The sequence below is a fragment of the Pseudorasbora parva genome, chromosome 12, assembly GCF_024679245.1.
Source record: "Pseudorasbora parva isolate DD20220531a chromosome 12, ASM2467924v1, whole genome shotgun sequence".
Taxonomy (NCBI): domain Eukaryota; kingdom Metazoa; phylum Chordata; class Actinopteri; order Cypriniformes; family Gobionidae; genus Pseudorasbora; species Pseudorasbora parva.
Window position 1 is genome coordinate 4,930,614 of NC_090183.1, and position 18,685 is coordinate 4,949,298.

The 18,685-nt window shown below is 38.5% G+C and overlaps 1 protein-coding gene across 5 annotated transcripts in view; it reads right to left on the minus strand.

The window, feature by feature from the left end:
• Window positions 1-18,685, minus strand: part of dlgap4b (discs, large (Drosophila) homolog-associated protein 4b) — a 143,688-nt gene continuing 125,003 nt past the window's right edge. For 4 of the 5 annotated variants that reach the window (XM_067458846.1, XM_067458844.1, XM_067458845.1 and 1 more), the window contains 6 exons: window positions 16,150-16,553; window positions 15,973-16,064; window positions 14,501-15,003; window positions 9,763-9,854; window positions 8,859-9,014; window positions 1-4,299 (listed from right to left, as the gene is read on the minus strand). In XM_067458846.1, coding sequence (XP_067314947.1) covers window positions 4,081-4,299; window positions 8,859-9,014; window positions 9,763-9,854; window positions 14,501-15,003; window positions 15,973-16,064; window positions 16,150-16,553 — 1,466 coding nt within the window. In that variant the 3' untranslated portion in view covers window positions 1-4,080. Of the gene's footprint in view, window positions 4,300-8,827; window positions 9,015-9,762; window positions 9,855-14,500; window positions 15,004-15,972; window positions 16,065-16,149; window positions 16,554-18,685 lie in introns of all 5 variants that reach the window. The other variant, XM_067458847.1, reaches the window with a different exon arrangement.

The window sequence follows — 18,685 nt, forward strand, 5'->3', positions numbered from 1 at the left end:
CTAAACTCTTGATTTACTGTATTTCTTACTAAACAAAAGACCCTGACATACACAGCCTAAACTTCATACAGCATTAGACATATTCAACAAATCCTAGTCAGTAAAATATGTGCTTGTTTCATAAAATATTGATTATCAATCTTTATAATAATAATAATAATCTTAAATCTTGTTGCTACAAACTCTTGCATTTAGATGATTTATTCTTTGACGAGACCCCAAAAAGCTAAGCTAGTAAAACACAGCTGAAGAAAGAGTGGGCTGATTGACGTCTCGCCCTGGATGAGAGATCAGAACCTGACCTCTGCTGTGTTTCACCGCTGCTCAGTCACTTCACAGGTGTAGAAAACAGTTTATCAAGCAGCAGGAACCGAGAGGGGCGAAACACACACACCCCTGTGTCGCACACGAGTTTCTCTAAAATGCATCTGCTGTTCAAGTCCAGGTGTGGACAACGTTGGTCTTTTAAAAAGTAATCCACAAGAGTTTTGTCGTCGTCCTTTAGGGAAGCCCACAAACATGTGAACATACAGCGAGACAACAGGAGAAAATAAAACATCTGTGAACATCAGTCTCACAGCACTGAAACACTAGACAGTGAAAAACACAGGTTGTCAGGTGGACAATTTCAAGACATTCAACTGATATGATGGTTTTCATAGAAAAAGATTGATCCAAGAAAAAAAAAAATGATCATAAGATGGTATCTATAGAGTGAATAGCAGAATAAAAATCAGACAAATGAGTTTGTAGTGTATTTTTGCCTGTTGACGTTGGTTGATTTGTCTGAATTTCTCAGTGTCTGTGTGCTTGAAACATTCGGGTCTCTGCCTGAAACACTCCAGCATGTCAAACTACCATCGGAAACATCCGCTCACTGAATCCCTGAACAGAATTTGCTGTTGTGTAGAGACAGATAGTGCTGACAGATTCAAAACTCAAAGTTAGACTTAAGCATTCGGTGAACAATTGCTCATGAACAAATAAAGTAAAATAACAGCTACCCACCATTTTTTGAGGGGGAAATTCTTTAAATAAATTGTTTAATGTTTATTTTTAAGTTTCTTATACTTCCCATTACTTTCAACATTGATTCTCATAACTCTAATGCAGTTTTTTACTACTGTTTTCCCCCCTGCAAAATTACTGTAATAAAATAAATACAAATTACCTATGGCATATAATGGCGTTAAATAAAGAATATATAGTACTTATTTAAATCTTACTTATGCTTCATGGTAGTATTTATGCTGATCTAATTGGAGAAATAGTGTCAAAAGCTGGTAAAATATTAATAAAGTGAATTTCCAACAATATTTGTGTTCCTGCACATCTGATATCAAACTTGAGTTTAGCAAACAAAGGATGCGACGATTCAATTATTCATGCACATGTTCCAGGGCCATTATTCTGGACGAACCGGTTTTTGGGGCTGCCAGACGTTAAACAGCTGAATATAAGTGGACTGTTCAGCAGGCGTCAACGACTCGACCCACACCAAATAAAGGGGGAACGACTGGGAGAGATTGAAAACTGAAGAGATGCAATTCACACCATCAGCGGCTCGCCAATCACTGAGCTGTTAGTGTCAGTGGACGGGCAGTTTGGGCTGATTCGGGGGATATGTGTGGCCTCTTGGTCACTGAATTCAGAGCTGCAAATGGAAGATCATCCAAGAGTTCATGAGCGTGTACTCGATGAAAGATAATCAATAGTTTGGGGTCAGCATGATTTGATTTATTCTATTCTTTTGAACTTTCTGTTCATCAAAGAATCCTGATAAAATATTTTCAACATTGATAATCATAAATGTTTGGTGTGCAACAAATCATCATATGAGAATGATTTCGGAAGGATCATGTGACACTGTAGACTGGAGTAATAATGCTGAAAATTCAGCTTTGATCACAGGAATAAATTACATTTTACATTATATATTCACATAGAAAAGTCCACAATATTACTGTTTTTACTGTATCAAATACATGCAGCCTTGACAAGCAGAATATACTTCTTTCAAAAATATATTTAAAAAAAAAATCTTACAGACCCCAAACTTTTGGTAGGGTAAAGAATTATGAAAAGTGCAGAAAATTAGTAACAGATGGCAGAACATAAGCTCAGGATAATGAATAAAATGGCAGTAATATTAGAATATATTATGATACCTTCATATTCAATGTGATCAAAAATGGCTGTTCATATATATATAAAAAACCTAATGATCATCTTTGATGTTTTCTAACAATTCATAGTCCAAATTGAGTCACATTTTAGTCCTGACCTCAAATTTGTATTAGAATAAATTGTTACTTTAACAAATTATTCACTGGACATTTTGAACTAAATGTGAAAAGGGTGCAATGATATGACAGGAGGTACACGCAAAGATTTGTGGTGTTTGAAGGAGATTCTGAATGATCATATTGAACTCATTACTTAAAAACAGAGCGATAAACAAGTTATAGCACTGTCCGAACTGACCATGGAGCATCGTGTCTAAGGGAGTGCGGACTAAAATGAGTAATTGTGATATTAATACCATCTGCTATTGCTACAAGGGTCATATAGTTACCCACAATAATGATTCACAGGCACTTCATTCAGTAAAAGATAAGGTTGCATCGTTTTTTCTAAAGGGGCTATATGTAGAATTCAGAAACCCTTGTTATCAGCGACACCGGTGGCCGTTAAGTGAACTGCAGCCAGTGACTCACACGCACAAGAAACTCAATGTGATTCAAGTCCCAGAGTATTTTTCGTTTCATTTTTGAGTATTAAAGCCTGGAAATAACTTGTCTTTGCAGCTAATTGATATGCTGTTAACGAACATTACACCACGGCTCACTGCTGAGAGCGATGGTTATGAAGATGTATTAAATATGTGCAGTGTGCTTTCCTCTAGTAACAAAACAAACACAACAAAAATGACAGCGGTGAGAAAATGGCATTTAAGAAAGCATCTGATCATAGGGATGTGGATATGTTTGGACCACATATGAGATCCACCAGATCATGTCCACACGAGGTAATTAAAAGTACACTGTTATGATAGTTTGATTATAAAGTATATTTGAGACTATATTGATCTGATGATGTGAGATTATATGATGTGAAACATATTAACATTAAAGTACTGAATGGATCTTATCTTATCGGCATTATCCTGAAGATTGTAAGCATTCATTTCATGCGTGAAGGGAAGAGAGAACGCGCGTAATCGGTCAAACCCTTTAGAGTCAAACCAGAGTTCTTCATAAAAATCAGTCTAAAGGCTTTCATAGACAACCTAGAGGAGTCTCATTTTTTAAAGTTTCGTTATAAGCCGTTGACACATGAGCAATAAAAAGTCATTAGATGAAATTCTTACATATAGCCCCTTTAAAGCAAAGCAGGAATAACAAAGAATATCAGGACTGAAAACCTGTACAAACTCATGGACACTCCACAACCTGAGATGGAGACATGACTGAGGTACAACAGCTTTCTTTTGATATACCACAATGCATGACTTGTAAACATCAAAACAAATGAAACGGGAAATGGAAGAGCGCCCTCTGCTTGACCTGAAACACACTGACATTAGATCTGGAGTGGCTTTATCAGCGTTCACACCCGACTGGAGAAAAGCCTTTCACTCTGTTCCATAAGGGACGAGGAGCGTCACCGGCTGAAGGACGAGATGAAGAAGAACAGAACCGGAGCGTATAACAGGAAGACGTCGATTTCAGCGAGGAAAGACGCAAGCGCTGGGTGACAGACGTGTGTTTCTACTTATCCAAAATATTAGCACATTTAAAACAATTTCATAAAGAATTAAGGACAATAATCATTATCAATACCAGTTCTCAATGTTAATTATCGTATCCATAATTATATTAATGATTGCAACTAATAGGATTCTTTGTGAGGATTTCCTTGGCAGTCCCAAAAAAAGTGTTCTGTTCTCACTTTTTCATTTTCATTTCCCTCTCTCACCTCTGCATTATTAAATGTCACGTCAACAGACAAAAGCAGCTTTTCGTATTGTGTGATGCCAGAGCCCTTGATCTCGGTCCGGTGCGCATCTTTCCCGTTTCCTCAGAGTCGCGTCTGGGCCTCTGGAACGTAGATCTCGATGCTGTCGGCGCTCTCGGTGGCCGAGTTCTGTTTGACGGACTGAGCTCTCTTGGCCGCCATGAGCCTCTTGCGAGCCTCCTGTCTTTGTTTGTCCACTGCGTCGTTGCTCTTCTCGCGGCCCAGAGCCGGTTTACTTTTCCCAGGTTTCTTGGGCACCGGAGGAGCCTGTTTCTGGTTCTCCTGATCGCCGCGCAGCCGGAAAGATCAGAGATGAAGAGACATGAGCAGCAGATTCTTAATGCACACGTTTTGTAAGTTTTGAAACTACACATATTTACTAAAACTACAAGTAATATACAGTACAGGCCAAAGGTTTTGGACACATTACTATTTGTAATGTTTTTGAAAGAAGTTTCTTCTGCTCATCAACCCTGCATTTATATGATCAAAAATACAGAACATTTTTAATATCGTGATATATTATTACAGTTTAAAATAATTGGTTTTCAATTTATTATACTTTACATTTTCATTTATTTCTGTGATGCAAAGCTGTGTTTTCAGGATCATTTCTCCAGTCTTCAGTGATCATGATCCTTCAGAAATCATTCTCATATGAGGATTTATTATCAAAGTTAGAAACAGTTCTGCTGCTTAATATTTTTTCATAAACTGTGATACTTTTTTTATATAATACTTTGATGAATAAAAAGTCAAAAAAAAAAAAAGAAAAAAAAGAGAAGCAAATGTTTTGAAAATCGAAATATTTTGTAACAACACACTACTGGTCAGTAATTGGGGTCAGTCTTTTTTTTCTTTCTTTTTTTAAATAAATAAATCAATAATTTTATTCAGCAAGGATGTGTTAAATTGATAAAATTGATAGTAATGGAGATTTATATTATTTGAAAATATTTTTTTATTTTGAATAAATTCAGTTCTTTTGAACCTTTTATTCATCTAATATATTAGGCAGCAGAACTGTTTCCAACACTCATAATGAATCCTCATATGAGAATGATTTCTGAAGGATCATGATCACTGAAGACTGGAGGAACGATCCGGAAAATTCAGCTTTGCATTACAGAAATAAATGACGATTTAAAGTATAATAAATTGCAAACCAAATATTTAGATTGTAATAATATATCACAATATTAAAAATAATTCAAATAAATAGATCATATAAATGCAGGGTTGATGAGCAGAAGAAACTTCTTTTTAAAAACATTACCAATAGTAATGTGTCCAAACTTTTGCCCTGTACTGTATTTTTCTTCTTCCGTTAATTGAAAATAACAGCTGCAATAAAATATACATATCAGATTAAAAAAAACTAAGCTAAAGTACTAAATTACTAAAACTAAAACAAATAAACAGTACACTACGAAAGACTTAAATTCAGAAATGACGCAGTCAGGACATTTATAACATTACAAAATATTTTTGAACTTTCTATCCATCAAAGAATCTTGAAAAAAAAAAAGTTTCATTGTTTATATTTAGCAGCAATATAAGCTGTTTTCATCACTGATAATAATTAGAAATGTTTCTTGAGCAGCAAATCCTCATATTAGAATGATTTCTGAAGGATCATGTGATACTGAAGACTGGAGTAAATTCAGCTTTGATCACATGAATAAAATTAACATATTCACATAGAAAACAGCTATTTTAAATTGTTTTACTATATTTTTTGATCAAATAATTGCAGTCTTGTCGAGCAGAAGATACTTTCTGCAAACATTAAAAATATCTTAATCATTGGTAGCTTATAACCAGTAGCGTAAATTAAAGCTAATATTATATATACACACACACACACACACACACACACACACACACACACACACACACACACACACACACACACACACACACACACACACACACACATAAAGGATTATTAGGAACACCATACTAATACTGTGTTTGACCCCCTTTCGCCTTCAGAACTGCCTTAATTCTACGTGGCATTGATTCAACAAGCTGCTGAAAGCATTCTTTAGAAATGTTGGCCCATATTGATAGGATAGCATCTTACAGTTGATGGAGATTTGTGGGATGCACATCCAGGGCACGAAGCTCCCGTTCGACCACATCCCAAAGATGCTCTATTGGGTTGAGATCTGGTGACTGTACAGCATAGTAGTACATTTTAGTACAGTGAACTCATTGTCATGTTCAGGAAACCAATTTGAAATGATTCAAGCTTTGTGCCATGGTGCATTATCTAGCTGGAACTAGCCATCAGAGGATGGGTACATGGTGGTCATAAAGGGATGGACATGGTCAGAAACAATGCTCAGGTAGGCCGTGGCATTTAAACGATGCCCAATTAGCACTAAGAGGCCTAAAGTGTGCCAAGAAAACATCCCCCACACCATTACACCACCACCACCAGCCTGCACAGTGGTAACAAGGCATGATGGGTCCATGTTCTCATTCGGTTTATGCCAAATTCTGACTCTACCATCTGAATGTCTCAACAGAAATCTAGACTCATCAGACCAGGCAACATTTTTCCAGTCTTTAACTGTAATTTTGGTGAGCTCTTGCAAATTGTCGCCTCTTTTTCCTATTTGTAGTGTAGATGAGTGGTACCCGGTGGGGTCTTCTGCTGTTGTAGCCCATCCGCCTCAAGGTTGTGAGTGTTGAGGCTTCACAAATGCTTTGCTGCACACCTCGTTTGTAACGAGTGGTTATTTCAGTCAAAGTTGCTCTTCTATCAGCTTGAATCAGTCGGCCCATTCTCCTCTGACCTCTAGCATCAACAAGGCATTTTCGTCCACAGGACTGCCACATACTGGATGTTTTTCCCTTTTCACACCATTCTTTGTAAACCCTAGAAATGGTTTTGCCACGCTCAAAATTGCTTAAATCACCTTCCTTTCCCATTCTGACATTCAGTTTGGAGTTCAGGAGATTGTCTTGACCAGGACCACACCCCTAAATGCATTGAAGCAACTGCCATGTGATTGGCTGATTAGATAATTGCATTAATGAGAAATTGAACAGGTGTTCCTAATAGTCCTTTAGGTGTGTGTGTGTATATATATACAGGTCCTTCTCAAAAAATAAGCATATGTGATAAAGTTCATTCTTTTCCATAATGTAATGATAAAAATTAAACTTTCATATATTTTAGATTCATTGCACACCAACTGAAATATTTCAGGTCTTTTATTGTTTTAATACTGATGATTTTGGCATACAGCTCATGAAAACCCAAAATTCAAAATCTCAAAAAATTAGCATATCATGAAAAGGTTCTCTAAAGGAGCTATTAACCTAATCATCTGAATCAACTAATTAACTCTAAACACCTGCAAAAGATTCCTGAGGCTTTTAAAAACTCCCAGCCTGGTTCATTACTCAAAACCGCAATCAAGGGTAAGACTGCCGACCTGACTGCTGTCCATCATTGACACCCTCAAGCGAGAGGGTAAGACACAGAAAGAAATTTCTGAACATATAGGCTGTTCCCAGAGTGCTGTATCAAGGCACCTCAGTGGGAAGTCTGTGGGAAGGAAAAAGTGTGGCAAAAACGCTGCACAACGAGAAGAGGTGACTGGACCCTGAGGAAGATTGTGGAGAAGGACCGATTCCAGACCTTGGGGGACCTGCGGAAGCAGTGGACTGAGTCTGGAGTAGAAACATCCAGAGCCGCCGTGTTACAGGTGCAAATGGGCTACAGGTGCACATTCCCCAGGTCACGACACTTTTGGGCTATAGAGAAGCAGCACTGGACTGTTGCTCAGTGGTCCAAAGTACTTTTTTCGGATGAAAGCAAATTTTGCATTTCATTCGGAAATCAAGGTGCCAGAGTCTGGAGGAAGACTGGGGAGAAGGAAATGCCAAAATGCCTGAAGTCCAGTGTCAAGTACCCACAGTCAGTGATGGTCTGGGGTGCCATGTCAGCTGCTGGTGTTGGTCCACTGTGTTTTATTAAGGGCAGGGTCAATGCAGCTCGCTATCAGGAGATTTTGGAGCACTTCATGCTTCCATCTGCTGAAAAGCTTTATGGAGATGAAGATTTGGTTTTTCAGCATGACCTGGCACCTGCTCACAGTGCCAAAACCACTGGTAAATGGTTTACTGACCATGGTATTACTGTGCTCAATTGGCCTGCCAACTCTCCTGACCTGAACCCCATAGAGAATCTGTGGGATATTGTGAAGAGAAAGTTGAGAGACGCAAGACCCAACACTCTGGATGAGCTTAAGACCGCTATCGACGCATCCTGGGCCTCCATAACACCTCAGCAGTGCCACAGGCTGATCGCCTCCATGCCACGCCGCACTGAAGCAGTCATTTCTGCAAAAGGATTCCCGACCAAGTATTGAGTGCATAACTGGACATAATTATTTGAAGGTTGACTTTTTTTTTTTATTAAAACACTTTTCTTTTATTGGTCGGATGAAATATGCTATTTTTTTGAGACAGGAATTTTGGGTTTTCATGAGCTGTATGCCAAAATCATCAGTATTAAAACAATAAAAGACCTGAAATATTTCAGTTGGTGTGCAATGAATCAAAAAATATATGAAAGTATGGAAAACTTTTATCACATATGCATTTTTTTTAGAAGGACCTGTCTATATATATGACAGAAGCATAACACAATCACTAAAGCTTTAACTAAAATGAAAATAAAAAGGAAAATACAAAAAGCTAATGCAAACAAAATTACACATACTAGAATAGTGAGAATACCGACATTGACAGTTTTCAAATGACAATCAAACACCCACACTTATTTCTATACCTGCTGATGGTTTCATTAGTTGTGATTGTACCTGCTTCTCAGGTGAGTCTCCGTTTAGCTTCCAGTCGTTTGATTTGAGATGATAAAGTTCGTCAAACTTGAGGCTGATGTCTTCTATCGAGAGCTGCAGAAGATCCCAAAACCCGGCCAGATCTTGAGCCGTGGGTCTCGGGTTTGCGTTCACATTCTGAACAGAGAGCAAAACAAGATCAACAAAAAAAGTTTTATATTGAATATGAAATAATTCAAGCATTTTTTCAGATGTCCACAAGAGGGCGAAACATCTCAAGATATGAGGTCATGTTGATCATGTGATTTACTGTGTGTGTGTGGCTCTCTTACCATTGATTGTGTTTGATCACTAATGCTAAACTTTAGCTAGAACAGAGGTTGTATTTAAGTTAATGAACAAAAACAGATCAATCTAAAAAATATATATATATATTAATTGCCAAGATACAAAAAGAGCAGTTTTATTAATAATACGCACACAGACTTATTCTGCTCAATATTCAGGGATATTATTGTTAACTATAACCATAAAAAAAATTCATTTTTCATTTTTCAAAGACTTTCATTTCTTGAAATAAAACAAAAAGTCAAAAACATACAACTTGAACTAAAATTAAAATGAAACTGGTAAAAACTAAAATGATGGTAAAATAAAGGCCTGTTCACACCAAAAATTGTAATGATATCTATAAAAAAGTGATTTCAACAATATAATTTCCCTGTGCCGTTATGGTTATAGCCGTGGTGTGGACACGGACACTGCTAATGTTTTATATTTAGAATGATTATTAGAAATATATCTTTATGGTTATAATTATTGTCCTTGTGTAAACGGGCCTTTACACTGCATGTTCCACAGCAATTAAACATGCCATCTATCTTGACTAAAGTCATTTGTGTTTGAACTACTGTGATTGGCCTACCAGGTTTTGTTCACACAGGCCTCTGAACTGCTGGAACTTCTGGGACATGAGGAGCTGAGCGCTGCCCACTGCGCTACGGACCTTCCCCAACACTACACACACACACAGAGAGAGAGAGAGAGAGAGAGAGAGAGAGAGAGAGAGAGAGAGAGAGAGAGAGAGAGAGAGAGAGAGAGAGAGAGAGAGAGAGAGCGAGAGAGCGAGAGAGCGAGAGAGCGAGAGAGCGAGAGAGCGAGAGAGCGAGAGAGCGAGAGAGCGAGAGAGCGAGAGAGAGAGCGAGAGAGCGAGAGCGAGAGAGCGAGAGAGCGAGAGAGAGCGAGAGAGCGAGAGAGAGAGCGAGAGAGAGAGAGAGAGAGAGAGAGAGAGATCTGTAAGTATTGAGAGAAAGACCTGAGGAAATCTATTGAACTTAAACAGGCGTATCAATAAAAGACTGTGAAAAACGAACGGTAGAAACACTAGAGCCACCCAAAACACATTTAATTAACCTAATTAACGAGGCTCTTCATAAGCAAAGCTTGTGTGCCACCTTAAAAGGTCTAAATAATTAACGGAGCAGTGGTTAATAGTATATAAATAATACTGACATTAGTATTTATCTCGATTTCAAACACCCACACGATCTTATTCTTAAATGACAATGATTTGCCTGTGACTATTAAACCTTTGATAATGTTTTTGTTTTGTTTTGTTTTTTTGACAAAAACACTGATGTCTACCGAATCAATCAAAAAGTATCACCTTTTGAAACCTTGATGCTTCAAATATTAATTACAGCATTACACCAGTAGGTGGCGACAAGTGACTGGTAAAAATATTGCTGCGTCCCAAATTCCCAATTTGCTTCCTTGGGGGAGAGCGGGGCACAACCTAACGCTTTTTGACTTCTCAGTTTGTGTAAATCTTGGGGTTGGGATTCAGAGTATTTATTTTTTCCCACATTAATTTTACATGTTTAGTACAATTATAAGGTTTTATTTCATTAATACAGTGTATACTTTTTTTTCTTGATTTACCCCAAAAGAATGAAAGTGAAATGTGACAACATGCCATGTTGTGTGAAATGTGTAACATAAAATGTTACCTAATATAATAAAAACATATATCCAAGACAAACTAAAATATTTTGTAATAAAATACAGTTATAAACTTTTTAAAAGAAAATAATGGCATTTTTTAAATCATTAAAAATATAACATTTTTGAGTTTGATAAACCTATCGCTACATACAGCTATACAGCATACTTAAAAAAACTATAATAATCACTAATTTCTGAACATTGACTCTCAGTTTATATTCACCCTTTTCTTTTGGTCTCTTAAAATAATATAATATAATACCATATTTCTAATTGGGCTTCATTGTAACGCATTGTGACATTTAACATTTACACATTTGGCAGACGCTTTTATCCAAAGCGACTTACATTGCATTTAAGGTACACATTTGTATATTATTGTCATATAATATCAGATTTGTCTTATTTTAAATAAAAACAAATAACAGAGATGAAAAATAAACTTTTGCTATGGTTAAATAAATGTTCATTCAGATCTTCCAATTTTATTTTAATTTTGGTGGAAATTTTTCTATAAATAATGTTGATATGGCAACTAGTAAATGCACTAATTTCTTCATCCTGGCATGTGTGGAATATTTTAAACCATGTGCGTTACAACTAACCCTGTGTTGGTTTGTGCCCCGCGCTCCCCTATACTACGCCCTAAATGCATGTACTCTTTTTGTGAAGGAAAAGTACATACTTTCGAGTGTGTAGTATAAGAGTAGGCAAGCTTTGGGACAAACTACTTCGTCAACATTTCCTTTTCCATTGATCTAAGTACACAATGTAACTCTACACATCACAAGATGTAAATAGGTAAATGTTGGCGTTATTTTGTCACTTATTAAGCAGTAGGCTAGATGGAGCCGTTTACCTCCAGTCTTTGTGCTAAGCTAGGCTAGCGGTGTGTGTGTGTGTCAGACAGAGTTATGGCACGCACAAGGATGAGAATGGTGTGTATGGTCTTATCTAACTCTAGGGGATACGGTGAATAAGCTAAATTCCCAAAACGTTGCAGTGTTCTTTTAAATGACTAAAAACTATTTAATATTATAATATTATTATAATTATTATTTAACAATAACAAGACTTTACAACAGACTATATAGGGTCTTAATTAACATCTAAAAATTTTCTAAATACAAAAAAGAATTACCTCAGTATAAAACCTAAAAGTCAATGGATGGGAATACATGGAGACGTCTGGGCTAGTGTGTGTTATGTGTGTATTGACACTAATCTGTGTTAATCATAGGGCTGCATAATATATCGAAATTTCGCAAATGTATATATCGCGATATGCATATAGCAACGACACGCAATATCTGAATGATTTTAATAGGCTACTTTAACATTGTGAAAAGTGTATGTTTTAGGACGGCATATAGCAGAGAATCGACAGGGCACACGACTGTTACTTATGTGACTGGCTTGATGTTAAAAAGAGTTATTAAACACAATAACGTGAAAAAAACAACTTCTTGCAGTCTTGTGCTGTCTGAAACACACACCAGAACGTGTGCACAAGGCGCCTCTCTGAAATCATATGATCCCTTCAGTTCTGTTTCGTGTCTTGTCACACACTCAAACTACCAAATACACACACACATTTTTTTAGCATCATTTTTTGCTAAAACACTGCTGGTCACTTTCAGAAGTTGAAGCGATGCTTTCTTTTCCCCGAGAGAATGGGAAACACTAATGGTGTCATTTTCAGTTTTCAATAAAACATTTTTTAAATAGATTTTATCGCATTATTTAAAGGTGCACTATGTAGTATTTTTGCAGTAAAATATCCAAAAACCACTAGGCCGGTGTTATATATTTTGTTCAGTTGAGTACCTACAATATCCCAGAAGTTTCCAACTATTTGTAAACTGTGAGAAAATTGCTATTTTAACTAAGGACAGGGACGTTTCAGCATTGCATTTGAGGGAGTCGCCTGTCAATTGCGTCATATCTGCGCTACCCTCGGTTTCAGCTTTTATTTGGCAGGAGCGCTTTACTCTTAGCAGTGTGAACAACTGAACGCACGGAGTAAAGTCATAACATCGTTTTGAACACACTTAAATGTATCTAATATGATAAACAGAGCTACATTACCTCAAAATCATAACCGGAAGAGCGGATCTGTGCAGGCGAACGGCGACTGTGTCCCGTCCCGTCATAATAAAAGTCCCGGTATTCGCGAGGCGGGTATTTGTTTAACAATCGCTCCAGCAGCTGTGCTCAGGTCCATAACACTCGGTGCTGCTCTGCTTTAGACTACAGTAACGTTAATAACCGCATGCATGAACGTGATTTCTGCCCGAGTCCTATTTTTCACTGGCTGTGATGAGAAGACAAAATCTCCCAAGATGCTGCGCTCACACTTTGCGTCATCAAACTACGATTTGTTTTGAATAGGCGCCCTCCAGTGGACGGAAAGCTGCATAGTGCACCTTTAAAGCTACACTGTGTGATATTTTCCCCCATTTAGCGGTGAAAAGGTATTTGACCATCCAGTGAATAATAGCCTGACAAGCCAGACCCACATCAAGATGTTTGGTCTGGAAACTCACCATTGACAGCTCAATCCGAGGGGCGGGATAAACGGTTGTCTTTCAAACTCCCTCTGCACGCGATAGGATAACGCTACAACCAACCAGAGCAACGAAGGTGAAGCAGAGCTAGTTGATAGCATAGACGATTGATAGATTAAACATTTGCCGTATCCAGTCGGCAAAACTCGAACACATCTTCCCTTCTTAAGAATGACTTCAGTGCCGTTCTTTGTTCTTTTCTCAGAGAAAAGCTTAACTCCAAGTCTTCCAGAGTCGCGGTCAAAGCTGATACGAAAGGCCGCCGCCGTTCGCCAGTTTCTGTGTTTACTAGAAGCACGCAAACGCAACTCGGCCGTCGTCATTATGTTAAGCCCCGCCCACTGACTCTATACACGATGTGATTGGCCCGACCAGAGTTTGGCGTTTACAGCTCAAAAGTGTATTGAGAGTTGCTAGACGACACTCGCGGGCAGATTAGATTTGCTGCCGCTAGGGTGCGTCTAGATTTCTAGGCTAAGTGAATAATAGTTTCTGTTCCTCTCAATTCTGATTTCGTTTTAACTCCTACGGTGGCCGATTTTGTCCAAGATTAAGATGGCAATCCTCCTTTTCACATTCGACACTGTGCCATCGAGTGATAAAACGTGAAAGGCGAAGGTTGAATTTACAGGTATGTCCCTCTTTGGCTAATGTACTTTCAAGATGGAGGGGCAAGATGGCGACCGGCATTCGAACCCCTCACCCGTATGTATTTCCAATGGCATATTATAAACTTAAGAGAATACTTTATTACTTGAAAGAAGTAAATATACATTAATGAGCACATATATTTTTGAAAGAACTAAGTGTTTTTAGCTAAGAATAAAATAAAAAAGTTACACAGTGTAGCTTTAACAAGGTATTGTAAATCACATTTTTTTTTCAATATCGCACAGCCCCGAATCATCTCGATAAGTGCACTTCCTCATTTAAGAATAAAATCCTCAGATGAAACGTCTTGTAAACGTAACACACACATATGTGAGACATCAGCTTGATACCTTTAGATTTGAGCACACGAGGGCACTTAGTGGCAACAAATGAGACGCCCTACTATCTCCAGTCAACAAGAACACGCCAAATAAATCTCACCTTCCTCGGAGAGCTGGTGCTCTTTGGTTTCTTTCTCCATCTGACCACACCAGCCCTCCATCCGGCCCGTCTCAGCCTGCAGGAGCTTCAGGAACCAATGACCGTCCCGTCGGCATGTCGTCGTGGATGTCAGTGGTGGGGCGGAGCCTCCATTCCCCGTTCCGTTCCCGCTCTCCAGCCAGGGGTCGGGTGGAGGCAGCGAGGACGGGTCGAGCGCCGGGTCCAAACTCTCTGAAAAGGACGAGGAGCTGCTCTGCGTGGTCGAGCGATTAGTCAGAATCTGTCGGGAGGGGCCGCTGGTCGTGACCACGACATCATTCTCATGGTTACCGTTGTCGAGGGACAGCTGGGGGGGCGAGTCCACCGATTGGCTGGCGCTGTTGACCATGACTTTCTTCTCGGTGTGTTTGGAGTTGGATGGGAACGTCAGAGATGTGAGCGAGAGATCTTGCGTGTCGGAGTCAGTCTCTTGCCGAGAGGCCATACTACTGGAGCGGCTGAAACTAACAAACAAACACAATTATGAGCTAAACGAGGTCACTCAAAAAACCTTATCAATTACACAGACATATTGAACTACACAGACTCCCATTAGATTCTGTTTAACGCTGAAGTGGACAGTAGAAACTAGGCCAATGATGTTGACAAGAGCTGTACGCAGATCTGTGCTTGACATCAGAAACAATGAGACAATGCTTAAAGACACATTTTAAGTAGATTTATGCATTTTAGAGTGCCACTTAAAAAATGGAATCATTAATAAATGAATATAAAATTAAAAATGTAAATAAACTGCTTTCAAATTTGACCAACATAAATATTTACAATTACTTAATATATATATATTATATATATATATATTTTAATTATTTGAAATGCAATTTTATATATATATATATATATAGTTAAAAAAAGTTCAAAAGTTTGGGGTAGGTAAGATTTAAATATTGTGATTATGTAAAATATTATTACTGATTAAAATAGCTGTTTTCTACGTGAATATATGTTAAAATCAAATTTATTCCTATGATCAAAGCTGAATTTTCAGCATCATTCCTCTAGTCTTCAGTGTCACATGATCCTTCAGAAATCATTCTAATATGATGATTTGTGGAATCCTTTTTTCAGGATCCTTTGATTAATAGAACAGCATTCATTTGAAATAGAAATATTGTTTCACATAAATGTCTTTACAGTCACGTTTGATCAATTTAATGCATCCTTGCTATAAGAACAATGTTTTTTTAAAAATTCAAAAGAAATCTGATATGTATATGTGTGTTTGCATTGACTCCCTCATAAATATAGTCTTTTTCTGACTTTCAAAAACATTTTTTTTAAAGAACCTTGTCAAAAGGACATAGAAAATGATTTTAAAAAATACTTCCAGAACTAAGGCCGCTGAAAGAGTGAGCAAGAGTTTCAAAGGTTTTATCATACAGTAAGAGGAACAGGAAGCGAAACAAACTTACGTCCAGCCGTCCTCCACTTGAACTCCGATAGACTGGAATCTGGCCAATGGTGGCGTCTCTACTTTAGCCTGGATTTCCTGAATACAGTCGACCTGCAAACAGAGGTGGCATATAAATTGATCAAGCTCAAATTTGCTCAAATGTAAGCATATGACATATTCAGTTCAATAAACTCACTTGAATTCCGATGGAGGAAAGCTTCCGTCGGGGCACGGGGTCTATGGGGGGTTCGTCTGCAGTGAGTGCTTCCCCCTTCACCTGCTCATTATGGGACTCGCGGAGATGGTTGGGAGAGATCACCACAGCCGCTGGGATCTGGGGCTCCCGGGGCGCCGCTACAGGAAACTGGGGTCGCGACCCTTTGGCCAGACTGTTGGCCCGTGTGCTGTCGAGACTGTCGGAGGAGTTGCTGCGTCCTGATTGGCTGTTGACCTCGCTCTTGCGGTCGTGGTGGTCAGGGTAAGAGTCCTGTGCGGATTCAGTGCTGCTCTGCACGGTGACGGAGATGAACGGTTTAGAGGTGGTTCGAGGAGGAACGGGAGGCGGAGCCACCTTCTTACAGCTGGTCATACATGTGGAGACTTCAGACACACAGAGACACAGAGAGAGAGAGAGAGAGAGAGAGAGAGAGAGAGAGAGAGAGAGACCATTTAGAGTGATGCGTTTAATGGTATGCCACTTGACATGTCACCATTCAAGTTTAGCATGCTCTGAATTTCTTTATATAAAATTTTACAACACACCTAGATTTTTTTTTAACTACAAGCAATGCTGCATCTTAAAAACAAAACTTCAGATCCTTCAGATATGCAATTTTTTATATATATATGTCTGAGTGTTTCACAATCTGCTCAGTTACTGGGATTTTCACGCACAATCATTTCTAGGGTTTACAAAGAATGGTGTGAAAAGGGAAAAACATCCAGTATGCGGCAGTCCTGTGGGCGTAAATGCCTTGTTGATGCTAGAGGTCAGAGGAGAATGGGCCGACTGATTCAAGCTGATAGAAGAGCAACTTTGACTGAAATAACCACTCGTTACAACCGAGGTGTGCAGCAAAGCATTTGTGAAGCCTCAACACGCACAACCTTGAGGCGGATGGGCTACAACAGCAGAAGACCCCACCGGGTACCACTCATCTCCACTACAAATAGGAAAAAGAGGCGACAATTTGCACAAGCTCAGCAAAATTGGACCGTTGAAGACTGGAGAAATGTTGCCTTGTCTGAAGAGAGTCTAGATTTCCGTTGAGACACATCCTCTGATGGCTACTTCCAGGAAAATGCACCATGTCACAAAGCTTGAATCATTTTGGTTTCTTGAACATGAGAATGAGTTCACTGTACTAAAATAGCCGCCACAGTCACCAGATCTCAACCCAATAGAGCATCTTTGGGATGTGGTTGAACGGGAGCTTCGTGCCCTGGATGTGCATCCCACAAATCTCCATCAACTGTAAGATGCTATCCTATCAATATGGGCCAACATTTCTAAAGAATGCTTTCAGCACCTTGTTGAATCAATGCCACGTAGAATTAAAGCAGTTCTGAAGGCGAAAGGGGGTCAAACACAGTATTAGTATGGTGTTCCTAATAATCCTTTAGGTGAGTTTATATTCACATAGAACACAGCTTTTAAAAAGTTAATAATATTATAATAATAGTTTTTACAGTATTTTTGAAATGCAACCTTGGTGAACATAACTTCTGGCTTTTTTCTAACAATAATAATTCTATACTGTTAATAACAGCACTAAAAAGTATTTTGGTCTCATCCTCAGTGTGTAAATGTGTCCGTGTGTTTATGATGGCAGTCTGCTCTGACGTCAAACACAGCCTGAGACATTTTTTCCAACAACACAGTTGTTTTTCCAGCCCTGCAGTGGCCCCCAAAATGCTTTTGGACTCCATAGACGCACAAAAATGTCACTGCATTAGATTTTTTTTTTTAAATGAATTGTAAAAGATACACAACACAAATCAAAATATATAATAGATAGTGCTGGACAGTCAGTAGTTGGGTTTGTTTGTAGTTTACATACACTAAAAATCACCAACACACCAGCTGATTTAAAGACATTGAGACTAACATGAAGAGAAGTAGTCAATGTTAGTTAAGAGGAAATATCCTGCAGCATTCTAGTGCAAACACTCAATCTAATGCAATGATAGTCAGACATTTAAATGTACAAATACTTTTTGGGGTCACTGTATGAGTGTTGGACTTTATATGTTCACTTAATTTATTGTTTGGTCACGTTTTAGGGGCTTAGAGAGAAATAAAGTGGCTGGATGCCCAATATAAACCCTGTGTGTGTGTGTGTGTGTGTGTGTGTGTGTGTGTGTGTATGTCTCAGTATGAGTTCACTGGGGTGGAGTTGGCAGATGGAAACGATGGCAAACATAACAAGCCCACAGGAATCCTGTGTGTGTGTTGTAAATCTGGGTGTCAGAGCTGTATGTGTGTTTCATACTCCAACATTAGGCAAAACCTACATGCTGGGAAAAATCTGTAAAGGTTCCCAAGACTCCCAAGTTATGCCTTAATCACAACCAAACACGTTGCTAGACAAAGAGACGGATCCAGTATAATATTCACAAAAAACATTCCTACATTATACATACAACTATAGAACAAAAACCAAACACATTTAGTGCAGCTATACATGTCAAATGAGCACTCATGACGGGTCGTAAGCCCAGCGCAAACATAC